The sequence below is a fragment of the Dufourea novaeangliae genome, unplaced genomic scaffold (assembly GCF_001272555.1).
Source record: "Dufourea novaeangliae isolate 0120121106 unplaced genomic scaffold, ASM127255v1 scaffold89, whole genome shotgun sequence".
In the NCBI taxonomy this organism is placed as follows: domain Eukaryota; kingdom Metazoa; phylum Arthropoda; class Insecta; order Hymenoptera; family Halictidae; genus Dufourea; species Dufourea novaeangliae.
The window spans coordinates 1,532,989-1,557,930 of NW_015373988.1; the positions used below are offsets into that span (position 1 = coordinate 1,532,989).

At 36.2% G+C, this 24,942-nt stretch overlaps 2 protein-coding genes across 2 annotated transcripts; one reads left to right on the forward strand and one right to left on the reverse strand.

Moving 5' to 3' along the window:
- Positions 1-8,640: 8,640 nt before the first annotated feature.
- On the reverse strand, positions 8,641-13,554 carry LOC107187435 (flotillin-2). The gene is made up of 8 exons (XM_015575540.1): positions 13,538-13,554; positions 13,173-13,474; positions 12,697-12,929; positions 11,767-11,886; positions 10,706-10,920; positions 9,969-10,152; positions 9,228-9,374; positions 8,641-8,670 (listed from the first exon to the last, which is right to left on the reverse strand). Exons 1-8 carry the CDS (start codon positions 13,552-13,554, stop codon positions 8,641-8,643), a joined length of 1,248 nt encoding a protein of 415 aa, XP_015431026.1.
- A 6,739-nt stretch (positions 13,555-20,293) lies between these two features.
- Positions 20,294-23,767, forward strand: LOC107187612 (glucose dehydrogenase [FAD, quinone]). The gene is made up of 3 exons (XM_015575747.1): positions 20,294-20,489; positions 21,063-21,233; positions 22,266-23,767. Exons 1-3 carry the CDS (start codon positions 20,294-20,296, stop codon positions 23,765-23,767), a joined length of 1,869 nt encoding a protein of 622 aa, XP_015431233.1.
- Positions 23,768-24,942: the final 1,175 nt, after the last annotated feature.

A 24,942-nucleotide genomic window follows, 5' to 3' on the forward strand; every position in this document is an offset into this window, starting at 1 on the left:
GAATTCGTAGTTTTCAATATTTACTTAAAGTTTGTTAAAAACAGCACGTTCTGAAAAGTGTTCCATTTAACTGGACCATTTAGAATATTTTCGTATGGTCGAATATTTCGTCGATTGTACCTTGATCGTCGGATGATCTTGAATATTAAACATTACGTTTGTTCGAGAAAAACTGAAAAAATTTGAAGTTTACTTCGAAGGACTTTCGAAATGATTTTCGCACAGTTTCACAGACTACAGAGGTATGCAAATTATTAGATTCGATGTAGTCTTTTCACGGAGATATATAAAAATTTCAGTAACAAGAAATTATTGTCATATATACATTTATAATTTGGAGACGTTTTTGAGTTACAGATCAAGAATGCAGAAGGAAAAACGTTCGGAAAGGAAATCTTCCGAAAGAAGAAAATTACAGATTAAAAACGCGGAAGAACAAGGAAACTTGGAAGATATATTTTACTCCTTCTTTTTCTTAACTTATAAAACAACTGTCTTTTTCACAAATAACCGTCAACTGTTATCTTAAGTATTTTTCTGTTGTTTCAGTGAATTGACTACAGTTTTGTACAATCTTCATTGTACTTCGATAACATTTAAGCTTCGATGCAAACAAAAAAAGAAATATATTTTGCTGATTAATAGTATGGCAAATACGCATTAGTTACTGAAATTCATGTAAAAATACTGTAAATAAAACGTCATGTACGGAAAATGAACTTATTTCTTATGTATTCTTGTAACTTGAGTCTAATAACCTGTACATCTCTGTAGCGATCTCATTAACGGAGTTTCGAATCCATGAGCTTTAGTTCCTGCGGCGATTAAAAGCGATTATTCGAGGCTAAGTTCGACACAGACAGGGACCGTAATGAAATTTCGCAATAAATCGTGTAACGTAAATAAAACATTTGCATATTACTCTTTACATGGCGATCGCATTTAAGAGGTACACGGGATTCTCAAACGAGAACCATTTACGGACTTAGAATTAACAGTGTACGATATTCGAAATAATGTTATCTTAGGAGAGTATTAAAAATAAAAACATATTAAAATAAAAAAAAACATTAGACGTACAAATTAGTAATTCATCGTTTCCTTGGGAGTATAAATATTTTGTCGAGTTAGAAATAACTTCCATCATAGATACGAAAACATGACTTAAATAACTCAAGTTCAACTGAACATCAATAATTCAGTTTAGAGATAATGAGAAATGTTTCCATTGATTTGTACTAGTGTAAAATGTGATAAATCGGACATTAATTTGAAAAAAAAACTAGGAAAGCAGAAGTTACTTGTGACTTAACTTAATACATATTAGGTGTACCAAAGTAGTCTATCGTGGTTTCGATAAGATTATGATACAGAATAAATGTAGAATACTTGTTTGATATGCTATTAGGCAAAATGGCGTAGATAAATGGTTGCCAGGGTACGAGTATTGTGATACAAGCACAAAATTCTTCAGGAAGTTGTGAATTGCTTGTAAGTAGTCCTAGTAAATGCATATGGTTGCCATTGTGCTTGACAATTGTTATGAATTTCTTTGGTAATCAGAATTCCATTTGGTAGAAACAGTGGATTACTCATTGGTACGCCTGATAATAACATAATAGAACATAGAGTACAATAAAACATAATATATTAAATATCTCTGTATCAAAAAGGTACTTTCGAATGCATGCCTATGGCATTTGAAACGAACGAGAAACGAAAATCAAACTTTGCGATCGTGTTTCTCGAACTCATGAACGCGATCGGCGATTCGCGGTTCACTGACCATACGACTGAGAGGTACTGTTACGTGTTCCTTGCCTTAATTACAACGCTGAATCGAGATTACAATAAACGGAACAGATTAAAAGTATAGTTTTCCATTAATTTATCAGGGTTTTGCGCATGAAATGACTGTTCATCTGATTGGTATAGGGTAACTGCACCTATTATCACCACTCGTAATATTTTACAAAAAAGTGCTAAAATCTGTTGGTAATTAACTAAACTAGCGGTCAAGCATGTGTAGACATACTATGGTTGCAATGCTATGTGAGTAACAGTGTAGCAAAGGAGAAGTATTTCAGTGAATCTTGAAAGTGTAAAAATTTCCTGAATCGTGACCTGAGAGAAGACAAGTTTCAAAATTCTACGAATGCGTGAATATTCAGTGACAGTATCTAATTAATGACATGCTTCAGCAATTTAATCGGTTTCCATATTTTTGTTAACGGAAACAGTTTTTTCTGCGTCTGAGTCGGCATATGCATTCGATATCGCCTACCTTTCAGTGTAGTATTTGCTAGAAAAAATAATATGTAATGACATAAATATTTACAAATTGTATTTCTTTAATTTTATAGTAAGAATAGTTTTGAACCATAATGAATTAATTAATATGTTCTCAGGTAGGCGATAGATCATGTGCACTTTTTCACGATCTTGATTTCTGGTTGCCATGTCTTTTGCCAATCATGATTGAATATCTGTAGGTTTAACAATTCTAATCTGCCGTACACGAAACACAAACAATTTCATTGTTTATAATTCACAAAATTATTAATTTCCTATAATTGAGAACGATTTGAATTTCGGGTAGGCGATATTAGGTGCGTTTACACTACACTTTTGTAAAGGAAAGTTCTAAAATGTGGTGAAAATAAAACCTTTTATGAAAGGAATTGCTGGTTAGCATTTGTCTCTGTATATGTAACTGCCGACGAAAAATATGATTTTTATTGAAAAATACGCGATCTGATAATACATAATGCTGTGCATATACATGAATTTCGTTGGCAAACGTAGCTGCTCCTTACTTTAACAAATAAAATTATTTAAAGTTCAACAGAATATCAAGTATTATTAAAAAGAAAAGGAAACACGCCATTTCATATGCAATAACTATAATACTTAACACTGCGCAAGTGACAAAGTAACTGTTATGTGTTCCGTCTTATTATGTCGATTGTTTTAATAAAATCGAATATAATCGAACAACTAACGTTACAATTTCATTAGTTAGTTAATTAACAATTGTTCTGAAGAAACATAACGTTTCTCGATTATTATAACCGTTTCTCTTTGTTCATTAATAATATACTGTTAGTAAAATATTAATAAAACGATCCGCCTCTAGGTATATAAGTATACAATAAAACATCTTAATATAATAATTGAAGAAAAAGTGTCAGAATCCATTGAAAAATTCTATGTAAACAAAAAGAATCGAATAAAAGATAGTTCGTTTTCATTTATTATTCGAACTCCGTGTAATCGAATTATCGTTGTTCAACGGAAGTGAAAAACGGTGTAGACAAAAATTCTCTATCTTTTATTCGTCGTTTTTATTCACACGAAGATTCTGTCACAAACATTTCCGTTTCTTTCTTTTTCATTTTCTTTTGCACCACGTTGGGATGCTTTGTAATATTATTACGAAATCCTGACGAGATTGTAACTCTCTCAAAAGTGGAATGAAGAAATTCTCACGAATCGCAATTGAAGTTCGAGGCGAAATTTACGCGAATTTAATATTCATATTAATTAGTCAACACTTGTTATTTTCACTATATAGAATCATTATGTGTATATAGTTATTAGTGAAAAGCGAGAAAATGTCTGGATCTCAAACTTCGATTACAATCCACTACGAATAAACTTCTTACAATGTATATACTGAGTCGTGATACTATCCGTGTTTATGTGTTTGATAGTAAGAAAAAAAAAAAGGAAAATGAGATTACTAAAATACCGATACTTGTTAAAATATGAATATATCGAACAAACATATCTGAATTGTTAATCTCTTACCTCTTTAATAATCGAAGAATACTTTTGTAATGAAATTCTCGACGTTCCGTTCCAATGTGACAAAGGTCACATTTTATAGTCACATCACCTTACGTTAGAACTCTAAAATATTACAGATCTCAAATAAAAACTGCCTATTATTAATGCTTGGTAATATCAATACAAATACATGTATACAAAACTTATGGCAAACGGTTCACCGAGTTATGTTAGTACGATCGGAGTATTGTTTCGTTTCTCATTTTTCGAGAATGAACCTGATGATTTACATTAAAGAATAACGTAAATAAAAGCGAATGAAATCAACTGAAGCTCGATCGGGCGAAGGAAAAATCATTTGAAAACAAAACAATCATCGAGCAAACCTTTCTATGATTTTACGTCTTTTTCGATCTTCGCCAAAAATCCAAGAACCACACGAAAACTATCTACGTTTTTTCATATGTTTTTTCGACGGTGAACGAAACATTTTAATACATTCAGGTCGACAGCGAATTTCTGAGGACCCTATTACCAGGTATCTTATAAGCGGACTGCAGATGGTTGTGCAAGTATCCACTTTTATAAACAATTTTACAAAAATCAAGTGATGTATTTTGTCAATTAATGGACTTAGTCCATTTAAAAAAAAAACGAGTCTACGTTATTTTTTTATATTTTCGTGTCGTATAAATGCAAAAAATCTGCAGTTCAACTCTCAGGTCTCGGTTCTACCGAAACGTCCTTTATTTATAAATATTTTACAAGGATTGGTAATTGTCTTTGAAACAAAAAAAAAACAAACATAGGTGCGTGTTTGTAAATAGAAAATGTAAAATAGTACGGCACACCTATGAAACAAGCTACATATTCTAATATGTAATTAACCCTTAATTACAGATGACTCGTCTCAAAGACGAATAATTCGATGTCGACTATTTTGTAACACTTTTCATAACCAACTGACTGACATCTTTCGTTATCGTTTTAGGAAAAAAAATTCAAACCCTCGAGCTGACAATATTCTCCGCTAGATTGTGCTAGTTAAAGAAAAATTCAAATTCTTCTCTGAGACTAGTGGTCTGTAATTAAGGATTAATTATGGCAGGATAATTAGTGGTGGGTCAGGCTATCAACAAGGCCATTTAATAATTCATGCAAAATGTGACCCACCTACATCCGACCAGTTTAACATCTTCAATTATAATGGCAGTGCTCCATCATTAATTATAATTTATTCATATCCTCCTGAATGTGTTAATTGCTCCGATCGGTTCACCATCGGTCACGAATAAAAATCGAACGATGCAATACAAATTGATTTCGATCGGCGTTAGACAATTCACTAAAGCACGTGGACGTCAATGTTTCTTTTTTCTCTTCACATTTCATTTCGTCATTTTTACATAGCAAGTATCTGAACTTCCGTTGATCTACGATTACGAAAGAAAGAACTTCTCGAGATTATTAAAAGTCTTGCCACGGGGTGCGTTCTCGCATTGACTACCCATCGGAAAGGGTGCACTAAATATCGCTAAAAGTAGCTTAAACAAGATGCCAACAAATTCATAGTTTAGCTATAAAACTGGCGATTCTCTCTAAAGAAAAAGACAGCCCAGAATGGACATAAATTCTAATTACTGTTCTCAAGTTATTTTCAGAATGCACAGATTTCGCATTGACATTAAAACAATAATTTCTGATAAGATAATGGTGGTTCTGAAATTATTCCATATAGTTTCCTTCTGAAGAGATACCTTATTCATAATAATGACGCAAACTTTGCAAACAATCCGACTAATTCATAATAATTCTAGTTTTAATTTACAATGCCGGAGGCATTCCTCGATTTGTGATATTTCATGTTGCCGTTTAAATAATTTGTGCTTTTTCTTGTTACTCGACATTTCCTTATTTCGATATGCCTAGTAACTTCGGCAACAAGAAAATTGTTTCGGATTTCCGCTTGATTTTTCAGAAGAGATCGTGCAGTTTCGGGTTTTACTATTTTGTTTACATCTTGCGTAAAGTATCTGCTTAATAGCAATAGATCCTTTTTACTTTTAATACAATCGACATGTATAGCTTCGATTTCGTTTTATTATTAAAAATATTATACCGACATAGACCTTGTACTTATGGATTATGATCATTTTTAACGATCACATTGAATATATCATCTTGAAATTACTTCTCCGTCATCTTCTTTGTACTGATCTGAGTGTACTATACTTTCTCTCATTTTTATTCTCTTTCTTTTTTGGGGAGGGGAAGACTTTTCTTTAATGGCTGACGACTTCTTGCACTTCCCTTTCCTGTATTAAATAAGTGTACACGACAGTTTGCAAAGGAAAGAATAAGAATTTGTATCCTTTGCATTGGTTCGAAGACTCTACGTTGTTCATACTATTGATGTCAAATATCAACATGAAATATAATAAAGAATTCGTTATTATTTTAATTAATCAAGAATTTTGAGCCATTTTCTAAATTGCAGAAAATGTTGCAATAAAATTCATATTATGTGAAAACAATTTTTTAAGTTTTCAATCTAATTTTTTATGATTGAATTAGAAGACCCTAAATATTAGAATTAAAAAGATGTAAATGTTGAATTGTTATATATGTTATAGTTGTATAATTTTGCACAATATTAAATAGGAATAAAAATGTATAAATGTGTAATAACATTGCAATATCCGTAATCTTTTTCGAAAAATAAGCAATCTTTCGTTTATACGTTTTAATTATAATTTTTGATAAGTAAAATAAAAAATTAAAATTGATTAAAACGTCCCACAGAATCTGGATCGATTCATGTTTGATTAGGCGCCATTAAACCGCCTTCAAGGCGTCATTGGGCGTCATGTGCTATCTGGGATCAAACATTGTCTTTAGATCAGCTTGATTGCGGGGTCCTACTACGAACTGAATAATAAAGTGCATGACAACGGAATGCTCATTACGCGATATAAATACCATAATTCTGTTGCTATAGCGGCGAGACGATATTGTATTTACAAATTGGCACTTTCTCCGGTTTGGAATAGTATACAGTTGTCGGTAATGTTATTTGTTCCGATGCGTGGTCAACCGAGAGAATTTCCAGTACGAACGGCGACGAACGACTGTCACTCGTGCTCATTAACTTTCTATACCCTTAGGAATTAGTATTAACTCCATAATACATATGTATAAATATACATAAGTCTGCTGAAAGAGGTTTAAAATTTTATCAGTATCATACTGATCAATCTACATGCATCATTTGAATATTTCGGGGTTGAAATACGTTCTAATTAAATTTTATTTCGAGAATCTCGTATCGATACTCCGTTTGAATATCGAGGGATCAAGTGAATGAGTACCAACTATTGTTCAGATCACGTCCTTTCGTCGCGCGTCGTTCTAGTAAGCAAGGCAAAGGATACCTTTCGATTCTATTATACACGCGGTACTACGAGTATGTACAACGACTAACGGACAGTTGACTTCCACGTCGCCTATTCCACGCAAACGTCTACTCTTTCTCTCTCTTTCGTTCTCTCTCACTTTCACTCATCTCTCTTTCTTCCTCCTTTTGTGAAGTTACTTATGTTATGTTTGAACACAATGATCGAAAGTTTTCAATCACAATTGATTTACGCGAACGTGACTGCTGCGTACGTTCACCTACACATAATTCGATTTCCCGGCTGAATTGCGGCTACCACAAGTTGCATCATCAATTCTGCGTCTTATCCGCCGCTGACCGTTGCTTCCTCTCGTCCTTGTGTCATTCTTCCACCAATTTTTCTTTCCAACCGCGGTGTTCGTGTCTACATCATTTCTAAACTGATAGCCGACGAAAGCTTCTCGATGAAGACTTCGAAAGATCTGTTCTTCAGTCTGCAGGCCACTGAGTAATATGCTGATTAACGGAGGTTACGATTAACAGCTGAATCGTGAAACCACAGATTTCTAGTTGTTTAAATCTCAGTCGTGTCCGGTTGCGGTAACCAAGAGGCTACTACCAGAAAACGGTAGTAAAAGTTAGACGGAAATTTGTTGCATCCAAAATGGCGACTTGAAGGATACGAGGTGGACTTGTAGCTTCGATAGGCTAAAGATGTCGCCACCTCCGAGAGGCATTCGTTAATCAGATTGCTCGGCTTGGTGCTTGCGAGAGAATAGTGGAACCCGTTGAAAATGATGGGAAATCGACGATGGTGATAAAGACTGACTAGGCAATATGTGCGCTTTAACGTGACAATGCGTAACGCGAGGAACAAGCATCGGTGAGCGCGATCGACGTTAACACATTCAGAACGACAGCGAATTCACAGAAATATTCTAGCTTGAAACGAAACAGCTCGATTTCATCGGAACGTTTTTCATTATTAACAATTTACTTTTCCGTCTTTAAATTTTCTCGTCGAGAACAAAGTTGTGTGCTTTCTTTCTTCAACAGCTCGACAAAATGGCAGATACTTATTAGTTACAAGATAATTATAATATAATTTTATAATTTGCAAATTGGTAAACTAAGCTATAGCTAGAGGGTAACCCACCGATAGAACACGTCGTTCTGTTATAGAGTATCACTGAGTGTTCCAGCCGTGGGTTAAGGTGTACTGAATGTGTTAAACGTGTCAATAGCGGAGACACGACCGATCCGACCGGTTGTGTTCAGCGTCGTTTTATCTACGTTTGAGGTAGAGTAATTCGGGAATGAGAAAAAATTGGAGTGTCACCGGGTGGATAATTGAATAGCAGAGAAACCTTTGGCAGTAGAGAATTTTGCTTCGTTCTTCAGCTGATTCCAAATGTCCGATCGCCTGGCCGCCGTTCCATTTGTTGCTCTGTTCGCCATTACTTCGCACCCGGTATTTTTCCTAATACCTGAAATAGTCGAAAGAGAAACCGATACATTAACGTCTTACGCTTTAATGTCGTTTAACATACTGTCGAAACGTGGAAAGATGCGTGTGAAGCTCTACAGCGACGTACAGTGCAAAATCTAATTCTATTCGCGGTTATGGAAATATAACCGATGCTTCATCCGCAATTGTTATCTGGTGGCTACAGTTATCAAACTTGGAGCGTAGATTTATAATCCAAGAAATATCTGCTTAAGCTTCGAGGCGTCAAAAAATTAATCTATGAAACTAGCTAAGTCTGATCGTGGCTCTTTCCGCCATCTTGAAGAAAGAGTATCAGAGTAGATTCCAGAGTTAGTACAGTAACTTTAAATAGGGTATCTTTTCAGAAAGAAACTATTTTGAATAATCGATAACAAAAAGCATCGTTACATTACGAAAAATCATTGTTTTCGTTTCTGCCCGAAAACTTTTGGAACAAACCGTGTATTAGCAATAATTTAAACAGAATCAAATTTTTACAGGATAATCTTTCCATGTTATACACATTTTAGAAGATTGAAGGCCTTTTAAACATACTTTTGAAAGATCTACACCGGTCAGTGCTTGAACAGCTGGAGGTACTTGCCCCACAAGGCGTGTAATTTCTCCGCTGGTCGTGTCGCTACCTCCCAGAAGGACGATTTCCTCCGTTCTGGCCAATGGCGCTGCTACCTCTGCTGCGATCTGAAATACATAACACATCGTTATCGGAACTAACATAGCGTGAATACAGTTAGTTCAAGAAAATTACAAGGAAATAATCATACGTGCATTTAAAATTAGTTATAATGTATTATAATTTACTACTACTGATAACATCATCGTAAAGACCGACTGGAAATTATGCTATGCTTTCGGTTGCTTGTTACCAACTATACTTTCCAGACCAAGGACTCCTTATAAAGATTATGAAACCTCTAAACAAGCATATTCTTTATCGTTCATTTGGGTTATAACCTGCGTAAATAATAATTGTCTGTGATATTGATACTTCTCAAAACATGTATTTCGATAATAATAATCTGTTGGTCGTAAGGATGGGGATAGTCGGTGATGGGACTAAAAGCATCACAAGCTGTTAAATACTCCTTTCCCAAGAACATAAAATGAATCATTTCTGGATCGTCGAGCACACGAAAGATACAGGGTCCAATGGTATGGGCAAAAGTCTATGGCATTTCATAATTATGTTCTTTCAAAACAATCACCGGTATTTGTATAGAATATCCTCCAGTGTTTAACAATATGGGAATTAATATGGGAATTAAGATTCCTCACCTTTGGCAGAGCGTTTAGAGCGATGTTCAGAATAGCCGCTTCACCGTATTTCTTGTAAACGGCAGCCTTCATCCGCATACGTTCAGCTTCCGATACCCCTATCGCCTCTAGAGCGTGAGCTTCGGCTTCTCCGATCAATCGAATCTTCTCAGCCTCGGCTGTGGCCGCATTTACGGTCTGCGTTCTAAAAACGACGAAACCAATTAAAGCATGCTAACGTTGCAAATCAGCAGAGAAATCAATTCATTTGTTCTGCCCGCTAAGTCTGACTAACTGTTTTCGCGTACTTGAATATTCGATGAATATTGTTACAATTAGGCTTAATAGCGACATACTACAATTATCTGAACCTCGATTAATAAACATTTTTATTTATGTCTCTTTTTCTTTCCCTTTATTTTTTTGTTGCAATAATTTTATATTGTGTAATAAAGTCGAATTATTATTACTATTTCGTTACTTAAAGAGATGCTCGTTACCAAATATGTCGTTGAATTCGTCTTGAAATGTTTAATAACATGAGAATAATAAAAATTACATTATTATTAAAATCTCTGTAATAACAATTAAAAAAATTCAAATATTCTATTAACTTCACTTTATGAAATCAAGCAAGAGAAACATTTTTTTGCATTTTCAATAGCCGTAGAAATAATAACGTGTGTATAATACATTTGATATGAACATACTCTATATGGACGGTAGAGTAATTAATAATAATTTCACGGAAAATTTACCTTTTTCCTTCTGCCACTCTGCCAATTTTGTAATGTTCAGCCTCAGCCGGTAATCGTACGGTGCTCTGAAGCTCGTACTCCATTCGACGGACCTCCTGATCCTCTACCTCGATCTGTTTACGCCTCTCGACGATTTTTATCTGAATCTCCTCGTTTCGTATGCGTTGCCTGATCTTCGCCGCTTGAAGTTCGTAGGCCAGCTGAGCCTCGGCTTTCTGCAATTAACATAAATATCATTGAACTGAAAGCTTCGCTACATGAACCCTTTCGAGACTGACGTTCCAAGGTAAGTTTTACAATGACTGCTAGTGTATATATACAGTGGACTCTAACTATATTGCCACTAAACATATTGCCACGCGAGGCACTTCCCCTTCACACTTGCGCATTATCACGATCCAGCTTTTGCGCAGGCGCTGAGGCCCAGGTTATGACGATAGAACTTAGCATGGAGGGGGCTCTAAACACATTGTCATTTTACTCCCCTACAGCCCCGACCATGGCAATATAGTTAGAGTCCACTGTATATTGACATGCGTTACGAAAAGTAGCACGTTTCTTTATGACACACAGTACTCGTTTCATTTATCTTACGAAGACTAGCACTTTATGTTGGAGCGAATTTGTGTGGTCGAAAGTTCGTGTGAGGGGGAAGTGTCTCGCGTGGCAATATGTTTAATGGCAATATAGTTAGAGTTCACTGTATTTCTTATACATTTTAATTTTGTTTCATGTTCAGAATGTTTTTAGTAGATCTAATGAATTCAGAATTGAATAACAAATCTTTTCTAAAATATTACAAAAATTTGTTTGGAACAAAATATCATCTAAACAGTCCCCTGAGTTAAAATGAGTAATCAAATATTTGTTATACTCTAAGAAAATTCAGGTCTAAAAGGGTTAAGAAAAGAATCGCGTTTTTACAAATGATGGCGGAAGAAGAAAAGATGTGTAGGTACGTCTAAAGAGATTCTGTCATAGTTTCCGGTACAGTCGAAGAGAAACAACGGCTTATTAAGGATTAAAGGGGATTAAGGATAATCTCTTAAGCATCAACGTACCGCTGTGTTCACTTCCTGATCGAAATTCGCTTTCTGTAGCTGGAAAAGTCTGGCATTGTCTTCGACTTTCGTGTCAGTATTGTACTTTATGTCCATCGCTGCTTTCTCGCATTCTGCTTCCTGTATTAAGAAACGAATAAGTTAATTGACAACGAAACGATGTACAGGGTGTCTCACATAAGTGTCGCTACGAATTTTGAAGAAGTTTTTGATTTACGAAAAATATAATTCAACGTTTGTTCAACATAATTTTTTGTCAAGTTCAAGGAATGTTTTCACATTTCGTGACGACATTTACGTGGGACGTCCAGTATATGTATATATTATTAAAGTGATCCAAACGATTGTGACAATTATTGTCAGAAATTGGTAAACAGAGTCGTCAAGTATAGATTTAATATAGACCATCTCTTTCCACTAGAATGTCTATTTTTCTGCTGTAAACGAAATGGAAGCATTTTACATTTTACATTTTACAATAACTATTTCTTGAAAATATTAAAGTTTGTTCGAGGCGTAATGTGTTTTGCAGTATTTCAGACTTATGAATACCACACATTCATCCTCAACATAGTTGTTTCCAAGATAACATTTAATATACAAATTTCTTGAGAAAAGTATTAAAATACAAATTCGGTTATTGAGTAAAGGTATTAAAATACAAATTTCTGGAGAAAATAACCGAACTATAAATTCTGTTCCCTCATCTCTTCCCTTCTCGAGTCTTTAAAAACAGTTATGGTACCAGATGGAAAGCCTATTTTTCGTAGTTATGACGCTATAACAAATGTATGAAAGTTCTAATTCGAATATATATATATATATATATGTATATATAAAAAATCATGAAGAAATCTGCCCGTCCTCTAAAGGTTAATTGATCGATCAATTCTTGCGGTATTCAGCGCACATACTCGTGCTTAAACTTACTCGGATACCAGCGTCGCGGTTCGCCTCGGCGACGCCAACGTCGGCGTCCCGTTTAACGACCGCCGTCTGAGCTTTGCCAAGAGACGCTAAGTATTGAACGTCGTCGTAGACATCCTTTATCGTGAACGACAGAATTTCGATGCCCATGCGTCCGACATCTGGAGCCGCGACTTCCCTTACAAGCGTCGCGAATTGATCCCGATCCTTATATATCTCCTCCACCGAAAGGGTACCTGTAAGTTTAGCAAAGTTCCATTTTTATCTTATGCTATTGTGGACTGTTCATAAAGATAGTGGTAGTGAAAGCATACGATTCGTGGTTTACCCTCTATACATATGTGTATCATTGACAAATGGTGATGTCGACATTAATTACGAATTCAAAATTTCATTCCGAGAACATACTGGCCAAAAACTGTGTCCACGTGTCCTAGAGTTCTGTTTCTCGATCACGATCGAGATTTTCTCAAGCTCACCTAATATTGCACGAAGATGACCTTCCAGGGTAGAGAGGATCGTCGATTTGATCTCGTGTACGCTCTTCTCCAGAAACTGTGCGCTGGCAGTGTGCAAAATTTTGCATTGGGCCACCCCTGTGACGGTTAGCGGGACGCCTTGGGCGGTCTCCACGTTTCCGCAGACTGGATTCAGTGTCATCACCTCCAAGGACAGTCGTTGAACGTCGGTGACGAACCACCATGTGAAGGCGTAGCCCCCGACGATGGTTCTCTTCCTCATCAATCCGCAACATCCTCCTGTAATTATAATTGACGAACAACTTTAACACGATGAATGTCGGGCAATTTTGTATTTTTGGTCAAATTGCAAAAAAGCTGCCTACCCTCGGATTTCGATCATTTTTGGATATGTTGTAAAACTCGACATTTTGAACAACTTTTCCCTATACATACAACGGGGGGACTTACTAAAGTTTACGAGATATTCGCGAAAAAACTGCTGGCACTAAGACATTGAATTCTGCCAATAGATGTGGTTATTTGACTGCAACAGAATAACGATTCATTCTTAGCAGAGTTACTAGGCACTTGCCCTCCTCCCCTGGACGGAAAAAAGTGAGTTTTGCCCAAGTATAATTTGAAACACGACCAACAGCCTCTACAAAACGCATAAATTTTCAACGATTTATGACTTTAAAAACTGAATAAAGTGAGTCTGGCTACGTACAGCCTTTTTCACTGTGGCAGTCGATGTGTTAATATTTTTGCCCCGCTCCCTCCCCCTTCTGACTGATAAACTGGTTACGCCCATGCTACTATATCTATGTATCAGTATGACATAACAGTTGTATTAACTTTTTAAACTAGTTTTCAGAATTACTATTTTACTTGAGCAATAGTGAAAACAGTGCAACTCTACTTTGAAATATTTTATTTATTTCCAACTGATATACATATGTATTTAAATAATTTATACCAAGCGATACAAACATGAAGAATAAGTGAGTCGAACTTGCAGGGTTTAAATAGTATTTGAAATATTTTTTACTCTACTTTTCACGGTAGCTCTTGTGTAAAGACAAGAAATAAAAAAATCACGGGAGCCTAATTCTCGTCGACACATGTATGAAAGCCAAAAATTTTCGATGCTGTATCGTTACGTGACTTATTACGAGAAACGAACGGCTGTAACGTAAGAGACGTTAAAGTTGCTCCTCCGACCGTTGTTTATAATAATACCACGATTCGATTTGTGATTCAATGATCGTTAAAGACAATACATAACAGGAACTATGTTGCAACGGTAAGTAGGTCGTAGCCGTGTAGCGGCCGACGCCGCTCTTTACCGTAAGTCCGCTCTGATGACGTCAAAAAATGAGTGCCGGGTTTGTTCAGACGGGGACGTGACGAATACCACGCAACTCGCAGACGTCGATTTTGAAATTATTTTCAGTGAGTCACAGACGTATTCGTATCCGTCCAATTGTAAATTTCAAGCGATTGACATTTTTTCTAAAACACAAGTTTCAAAATCCTTATCAATAGGGAATGTATGTCGTTTTAATGAAAGTTTCGATTGATATAAATTTTATTGCGAAATGTTAACTGAGTCTAATGAAAGTAGGAATGTAAGTAAACTATCACAGAATTAAGTTCACAAAAGTATTCTTACTTAGGCCATTGGTATTAAAGATACCATGAACTTTTTAAGAAGTACAGTAAATCCTCGGGGATTACTGTATGGTATTCCCATATGGTATACTGGGTGGTACTCGTCACGTCTGCGATGGACAATACCCGTTAGTAGTAAATGTAGGTCCTTTTTCACTCTCGACACGGTACACCTGTTCAAATATTTCTCGGCAGCAGAGAGAATAAGAAATTATCGGTGGAAATCCGAATAATTTGAATAACAGGAAATTTTAGAAAAAAAAGCAGAAAAAATGTAAATATCAGATAAAATATGATGTTATAGGTTTTAGTCGAATTTGTATAAATTAAGTAGAATAGACAGAAATTTTGAGAGAAAAAACAATACTTAGAAATTGGAATGATACATTATTCATACCATTACCTATATTTAATGGAGTTTGAATATTCTGTAAAATTGATGTTTACATGATTATCGACATTAAATTGACAAAAAATTTTTCTATCGATATCTTACGAGAGTGTCGAAAAGATTATGAATTCTGTGTAACAATGGTTGCGAACAGACCTACCATTAGAGCTGTTGCGTGTGTTTAGGATAGTTGAAACACTTCGTAGATGTTTGATAATGGTATTCGGATATTCCCGTTCGTAAGTTACAGTAATCCAAATCCCGTTTACGACATTCTTCCGTGCTGAATCCGAGTGAATTTACCTTGTATTTTAGTCATTCGCTGAGCGTACGTTTTTTACTGTTATCTTTATTATGCGTTTACTAAGTAACCGATGTATATTAAATTTTTCATATATTTATTACAAAACACAATAGATTCATAAATGTAAAATAAGTGCTTTATGGTATAATTAATTATAAACCGAATGTTAAATGCAAACCTTCAGAAAAGTCGGGGAAGAGATGATTCATTATTCATTTACTTACATTGTAATTTACATATGCAAAATAGTTTAAGCGTTTCTTGTTACATGTTTATTTTTCAAAAAGCAAAACAGGGGAAAATCAACAGAGATAAATTTTAAACTGTTTTAAAATTTTGCAACTAATTTAAATAAAAAGTTATATCGAAGCAATTTACTAGTTACAATTTTTTATTCCATCTTAATGAATATGTCCTAATGTTATTACTGATATGAACAGAATAATAAAACTAAGGATAGATAAATTGGAAGCGTAACAAAACAATGAGACTCTCTCGCAACCAGCGTAAATTTCCAAATTTCTCCAGCAAAGAAGAATTTCCAAATGACGAGTTAACTCATCTTTGCTGGTTAAACGGGTTAAACATAGTTCGTTAGCCAATCAAATTTGGGTTAATCCTGCCATCAAACATCCGAGGAGTCGTCCCGAGTAAACAAGATCCTTGCACCCGAGGAAATATACTTTCCTCTCGTCATAAATTCATACCAAATATTGACCAAGAGAAAAGTACAGCTAACGATCAAATTACTAAAACCACAGTACGAAAAACATGTTTTGTTTTTTGTGCTTGCGTAGAAATAGAAAATCGTAATATCAAGGATTTTACACTGGATAATTTTTAATTAACAATTGTCCACTAAAAATATACCCAAAGAATTAAACTTAACTTGCGTAATTCTGAAAAATGTAGTTGCAATCGTTAAATCGTCCATTTATACAGGGGGTTCTAATACTATAATTTGATTACCAGATCGACACTCTGTGCTCGAAGCTACACAGTTTACACATTTCGAGTGTGCAGAATCAACTTCACTCTCAGATTCCGCAACCCCTGCGTAAAGTTCCATTTCTACAGGGGCCAGGCTACTAGGTCGACGAACGTAGTATATGTATAACTCAGGTCAGTATAACACTTTGAACCCTTGTTTTTTTTTTTTAATTTTTTATTTAGCTCTAACCAACTTAAATCAGTATAATGCTTTGAACAGTATTTTTTTTTTTGTTTCTTACCTAACACCAACCAACTGAGATCAGCATAATGTTTCGAAAAGTATTTTTGGAAGAAACTAAGTTCCCAAAGTTCAGATTTCTGGGAAAATTACGGTACGTGTTTCAATCTTTCTTTGTTAATAACTATTTAATAACCAACGTTCGGCGGTTTAAATCTTTCAACGATTACTCAGGAGGATGACCTTGATAATATGTATCAAGGTCAGGGTTATCGAGTGTGGATGCTTTTCGGAAGTTCACCCTTAAAATTAATAATAAATGATTCGTAGATGAAGTCCCGGAACCTTTTCGATCAAACCTTGTACCGAAAGAACGGTCCCAGGGAGGAGGTGGGAGATAAGTGTTTGAAGAATGAGCACGAGGAAGTGGAAGAGAGGGGAAGTCGATGACCGTTATGCGGCGTGTTCACCGTCGAAAGGTTCGTAACCTGTTCGTTCACGAGCCGCTGCTCTCCGATCTCGATGGATCCAGCATGCAGACACTCGTGCTAGCCAGCAAGGTCATGGTCAGTGTTACACCGTCCTCCGAGCTACTATTACATCTCGATCACGAAGAATTCGTGCAGTTCACATGATCGAAAAAAAAAAAGAAAGAATAAAATAAAAAAGACAGCAGTGATAGATGAACGGTGGCCTCGTTCGCGGATCTGAATTTTGTGGAACAACGTCCGAAAGAGGATATCACCGGTCGCCTCGAGGGGATAGTCCAGTTCTTTGCTTCGTTCGCATCACAGCTACGAACTGTCATTGACATTTCATACTTACCAATTAACACAGAGTGTGTATATTTTGACAACTGTCCTGTCGAATACTCGCGTGTTTGAATCATTCTGTGACTCGACGTGCCTCTACTCTTTCGCTTTTGGTGAATAACATGGACGTTTTGGGACTCCGGTTTGGGGAAACAATCTTTTGAAGATCGAGCAAAAAATTGGAAACATTAAGGAATATATGTATTATGTATTGAAAGTATATGGGAAATTGGTAGCTGCGAAGGTTTCCTAAGTTTGGAATCAGGATTGTGAAGTCAAGAGACTTATTAATCGTGTTGTTACTGAGGATTGTCAGTAGTGGACAGCTGAAGTTGACGAGTTGTAGGGCGAAATAGCAGTAATGGGGTACGATCAATCGTACGAAATTATGTGGTCAACTAGGAGAACGGGAAATCATGGCGAGGAAGCAACGTGGAAACGAAAATTATTGTGCGAAAATGTGGAACCAATGGGAAATAATTAAATGCATCGATTAGTTGGAGTGACAGAAACTTCTAGACTCCATGTACCTGCTATCGGCCAGGAAGTAGGTGAGCGAATACTGCTTTCCTTTTCGAATGTTCATTACTGCGTGTTCTCTTCTCAAAATATAATTTACCATTTTATCCGCGTATCTTCAATTGAACGATAAAGATGCGTTGTTTGTTTCTACGTTTGAATAATTTTGAAATTTGTACAATTTAACTTTCTGTACTTGACAACTTGGTATTGTCTGCAGAAAAACGTTTTTTTTTTTGGTTAGTATTTGTAAAATTCAATTATACGAGCATCACGTCATTTAAACTATTCGTATAATCGAGGTTATAATGTATAGTACAATCTTACAATAAATAAGTGGTATTTTTTTTTCTAATTTGTTATATTAACTGTAATAAATATTTATCGTTAATTTATCCTGACATCCGTTATAAAATCGTGTTATTTAAAATTGTTCATAATGAGACCATTGCTTTCATTCGAGTAACGTGTTTTTAGAAATTTATTAGAAAAGTAACTGAAATTGGAACTTCGTATACATATATTTTCCTTAACGAATTTAGAGCAAATATGAATATGTGTGACATACTAAAACAAATATTTAGATGAAGATTAATACTCTGTTCAGTTTATTTTATAAGTTTATGCTTGATTTTTCCATTTTTATTTTGTTCTTACAATGTTTGTAACAATTCTAAATGGAGCGTTGTTTTGTGCCCTGTACAGTTAAAAAGTGTTATAGTACGTAGGGCTATGTAAAATATAATAAAATGTAAAATTTCAATCAGACTTTCTAAATTTTTTATTTTATTCTTAATCCAATAAAATCCTTATTTATTTTTATACCTTTTTCTATGAATTACTTGAAGAATTTTAAGTTTGCATAGAGATTCACAGACTATGTATAACTTACACGATTGGTTGAAAGGATTTTAATTAAAAAAAAAATATATAGAGTAAGTGCATCTAATATCGTCTACTCAAATTCAAATCGTTTTCAATTGAAGGGTAATTGATAATTTTCTATCGAATTAGTCTCAGATAAAATGAAATTGTTTGTGTTTCATATAGGCAGCAGATTACAATTATTATATAAAGTTAAAGATTTTGAATCGTGTTTTGCAAAAGACAAGAGTGCATATGATATCGCCCATTTGAAAAATATTGATTATTTCATGTATTTATGGACTGTTTAAGGATCGAAAATTTTAAGGTGGTTTTGTAAATATACCCACGTAGTGTGTTATGTAGATACGTTTACCCTACTTAAAATAAAATGTTTTCACAGAAAACGCGTTTCGATCGCGATTCCACGATTTTCAGGAAAATTCCACGCACGATCCTTTGGTTCGACGGGATTAGCGGACTTTCGACGTGTGCATACGTGATGATCGGTCGCGGGCACATTGCCCGCGTTAATAGAAAATTACTTAACAGCTGAAAGTTTCACGTGTCATTGATATTCTTCTCGTACACGCGATCGCTTACACGAACCACGTGTAGCCGCGTCTTTGACTTTTCTTCGACCGATTTCTACCGGACCGTGGATAGGTTTCGGTTGAACAGTAACGAAGGACACTTCGTCGGAGACGGTCCTCCACGAGGATTACAACCACGAAATTGTAATAATTCGTATCGTCGGCGGTTGTGTGAAAATTTAAACGGTGAATCAAAGAGCTTCGAGATTTCAAAGGATCATCTCCTTTCCTAGAATTGGGTAAAAAAGTATTCGCCCTACCCTGAGTGTCATTTTAATTTTATAACAATTTAATACGTTCGTGAAGTAATTGTTGTGTCAAAACTTGTTCTAAACATTATTAGTTAGCTTACTGTTTCAGATGTTTCTTATATGTTCGTAGTCGTTATTAGACTGTACGGATTTCTGTTACGAAAGAAGATGAATAATTAATATAAAATTTAAGAATTTTTTATATTTTACTTTAAATATGATAAATACATTCCTGTGGCGTTCTGGTTTTAGAAAATTAGACTATAAAAATATGGAGAACATATTCGTTATGCAACATTATATTGTATTTTGGTATTAGCAATCTTTTGAACTTATGATGAACTTATATTGTTCGTATAATATTATGAGCAGTACTGTACATTCTTACATGTCCCATTAGCATGTACAAAAGGCGAATATATACCATTTATTGTTAACGTTAAAACTATCGACCATAAACGTAGGGTAAATGTTTCAATTACTGCCTACATAAACCGTTAATAACTCTTTTGTTGATATAATGTTACAGGTTCTCGATAAAGGATAATCCGAGAAATCATAAGATGGATATCCAGAGTGTTTTAGCCGGAGGCCTGACCTCAGCAACCAGCGGACTTTCATGGTTCTTTCCGGTGCTGGCGGCCGCGCTCGTGTATTTCCAATACGAAGTAATGGACAACGAAGCGCCACCAATTAATATACCGTCCGAAGTGCTTCTGCCAACCTACGATTTTATCGTGATAGGAGCTGGTTCCGCAGGTACATTTTCTTCATTATTAACAGAGTTGGGCAAAATGTAATCTAATTACAAAATTCAAATCACAATTACAATGTAATTGCAAGACAATTACAATTACAATGTAATTAACTATACTAAATTTAAAATAAAAATTACAGTGTAATTGTAATTGTAATTGTCTCGCAATTACATTGTAATTGCAACTTAGATTTTGTAATTAGATTCAGGTACTTCTACCGAAACGTGAATACCGGTATTATTCCGGTATTATAGGATTTTTAAAGTACTTCTGTTCTACTAGAACATGTATTTCAAGGTCACTTTTACTTCAACAGGCTCTTTGGGCACTTTTTACCTTTTCCTCGCGACGAAACGAATACAATGAAAAGATAAATAGTTAAATCTGCCACTTCTTTAAAATAAAAGTCACAGAGTTTCAGCTAAATTTATATGACAGAATAACATCATTTCCTAGCAGAAAAATGTGTCAAATTGACACAAGGGGCGAGGATGAGGGTTCTTTAACAGATTAATAATTATTTCACTTTTACTGTAATCCAATTTTTCTGAAGCTTCTATAATGTTCGCCGTAGGAGCTGTCGTCGCGAGTCGACTATCCGAGATCGAAAACTGGAACGTCCTTCTTCTGGAAGCTGGGGGCGATGAAACAGAAATTTCAGATGTTCCGCTTCTTGCCGGTTATTTGCAGCTCAGTCAACTCGACTGGCAATACAAAACGGAACCGGAAACAGGTGCTTGCATGGGTAAGCAATTTAATTAACTGATGTACCATACACAGTGTTAATCACGAGAAACAGAACACCTAAATATCTCTATTGGGATTGAAGTCGGGAGAATATGTCCTAATAAAGGATAAAAATTGTATTGTTCAAAGGGACATACGTGCTTGGTATAAAAAAACCTTTTATTACATGTTATTTTCACGATTATTTGGAGGTAACTGATGTTTTCTTTTAATTATGTCACGTAGTTTTATATTCACAGCGTTGTAGCTGATGTCAGGATGAATTCCGTGAAATAGCATACTATGATCTTGAAATGACCTTGGACTCAGGAATCTAGGTTCGATCAACACGGAAACATATAACGAGTAAAATTTAAATTGATTTGAACATTTGAAACTGACGCTTCATAGCTTTACAAAACAATTAAATATTTGTATCGGTACAGAAGGTCATCACTTTGAACATTTAATTTGATCTAAATGAAATAATTTTCTATATTAACGTTTATGTTGATCGAACTTAGATTTCTGAATCCAAGGTCATTACGAGATCATAATATCCTATGACGCTGAACTCGTTTTGACATCAGCTACAAGACAATAAAGTTAAAACCACATGATACCATTTTAACACTTCGAGTCCACAGATCCTAAAAGTTCTTAGAACTGTAAATACGTGGGGGACAAGTGACCCCAAGTGATTTAAAACTCGAAATATCTCTTAAACTACGGACTTTTCGAAGAAAGTTGTACAAGCATTTGTTGAACTTTAACGTTTGTACTTTCAGGTAGAATAGTCGAGATTAAAGACTAAATAAATTAAAATAATCAAAAATCGGGGGTTAAAGTACATTTTCAAAGATCGAGGTTCAGATCAAACATGGGACTGGCGTCTTTTATCCTCCCGATGCACTCCAACTGTTAAGAAAACATCGATGACCGTCAAATTATCTTAAAAATAACATCAACCAAAAAGTTCGTTTACACCACTTTTGCAGTTATTTTTCGATCAATCTTTCAAACTGACCTTTTATCGAATTTCATGCTCCAGCAATGGAGCAGGGTCGCTGCAACTGGCCACGCGGCAAAGTGATCGGAGGCAGCAGCGTCCTGAACTACATGCTCTACCTGCGAGGTAACAAGAAAGACTACGACGTATGGGAACGACAAGGTAATCCTGGTTGGGGGTCCAGGGATGTCCTGTATTACTTCAAGAAGTCCGAGGACAATCAGAACCCGTATCTGACGCGTACACCGTATCACGGGACCGGCGGTTACTTGACCGTCCAGGAAGCGCCTTGGCACACACCACTGGCCGCGGCGTTCGTCCAAGCTGGCCAAGAGATGGGCTACGAGAATCGTGACATAAACGGGGAACATCACACCGGGTTCATGATCGCACAAGGAACGATCAGACGTGGCAGTCGATGCTCGACAGCGAAGGCTTTCCTTCGACCGGCCAGGCTGCGCAAGAACCTCCACGTCGCCATGCACTCGCACGTCACGAAGATCCTGATCGATCCGAAGACCAAGATGACGTACGGCGTGGAGTTCGTCAGGGACGAGAAGATCTTTCGTATACGAATAAAAAAGGAGGTGATCGTGTCCGGGGGTTCGGTCAACTCTCCACAATTGCTGATGCTCTCAGGGATCGGACCCAAAGAACACCTTCTGCAACACGGAATCCCTGTGATCCAGGATCTTCGAGTTGGCCACAATCTTCAAGACCACGTTGGCCTCGGTGGACTGACCTTCATGGTCAATCAAGAGATCTCCATGGTGGAGAAACGATTACACAGCGTCCAGGCGGTGATGCAATACGCTATCTTCGGAGATGGTCCTCTAACCGTTCTGGGTGGCGTCGAGGGCCTAGCCTTCGTCAACACGAAGTACGTGAACGCATCTGACGACTTTCCTGACATCGAGCTGCACTTCATATCGGGCTCGACCAACTCTGACGGGGGAAGACAGATCAGGAAGGTCCACGGTCTCACCAAACGATTCTACGACGCTGTTTTTGGACCCATAAGCGACAAGGACGTGTGGAGCGTGATACCGATGCTTCTCAGACCGAAGAGCAAAGGCGTTATCGAACTGCGCAGCAAGAACCCGTTCGATCATCCTTTGATTTATCCGAATTACTTCAAAGAGCAGGAGGATGTTGCCACCTTGGTCGAGGGAGTGAAGATAGGCGTTGCGTTGAGCAGAACCGCCGCGTTTAGACGTTTCGGCAGCGAACTGAACTCGAAACAGTTCCCAGGCTGCAAGCACGTACCGATGTACAGTGACGGTTATTGGGAATGTATGATCAGACACTATTCGGCGACGATTTATCATCCTGTTGGCACCTGCAAGATGGGCCCTTATTGGGATCCAGAGGCAGTTGTCGATCCACAGCTTCGAGTGTACGGCGTGACCGGTCTTCGTGTGATGGACGCCTCTATTATGCCGAATCTCGTCAGTGGTAACACCAATGCGCCGGTTATCATGATCGGGGAGAAAGGATCGGACATGATAAAGGAATTCTGGTTGAAACGTAGAGGTCGAGGATGAACGGTTTGTAGTTCGTAAATCCGTGTTTATTCGAAAGGGAATCTGAACTTTTGATAGAATCGAGACAGTGATTCTCGTGGGTGGACGCGTTACGGTGTAACTGAAACTTTTGTAAATATTGCCAGCTACTATCAGCTGTTACAGAAATGTGAAATAAATTTGGACGTGCATGTGATTTCGATGATAGTAGATCGGTGTTTGACAGTGGTGTAACGTGACCAAGATGTCGCGATAATGACGTACGAACTGAACGGTCTGTTGTGTCAGTTATGTGCAGTCGGTATTTTTTGTTGTATTAAGATATGGAATCGATGAATACGTCGAAGTTATCTGTATTTGTACAGTAGTTGTTTTGGCGGAAGCGACGCATTATTATTGTTAACAACTCGGTAAGCAGAGTCTGAAAGCAAGACTGCTTTACGGATATTTTGATTGCACTGGAATTTCTCAAGAATAGCCAGTAGATGTAGTGCTGATTAAAATTCAAAGGAGAAAGCACTCAGATTCCACTTAAAATTAATAGATATTACATTCAGCTTCGATAAAATAATATATTAAATGGAAGAATAAAATTTCGGTCGAATGAGATTGAATTTTCCATACTTTTTTTTTAGATTGTTTAAAATATTTAATGATCATAAAATTATGTTTGAATACGAACACAACCAATCTGATTCATTGTGATTTTTCTAGGTGCAATTAAAATAGTTAATATGAATGCTTCTTGTAATTTGTTTTTACTGATGCTACCGTGAGTTTTATGTTAAATAAAAACTTGCAAATCCGTGTAATTTATCGAGATTAATGGTGTTTCTTATTTCCACCACTTCTGCTTTCGTTTTTATTTATTCCAGAGATTCAGGATGACGCACGTGGCATATCGATGAAGTTTGTATGTACGTGCTCCCATGATTTATCGGTATTATCATCGTACTATTTCGTCACGTGTTCTAAAAACCGTACACAATCAACAAACAAATAATCATTAAGAGATCAATATACGTATTTCTCATTGATATAAGTTATATCATATAACTGAATTTTCCGAAACAAATATTAGATAAGAATTTATATCTTGTGTTGAGGTTTTTATTAGCTTCAGAGTGCACCAGGGATTTCATATACAGAGTGTTAATTTTTAATCGAGCATCTAAATTATTTCTGCTACTATGGGA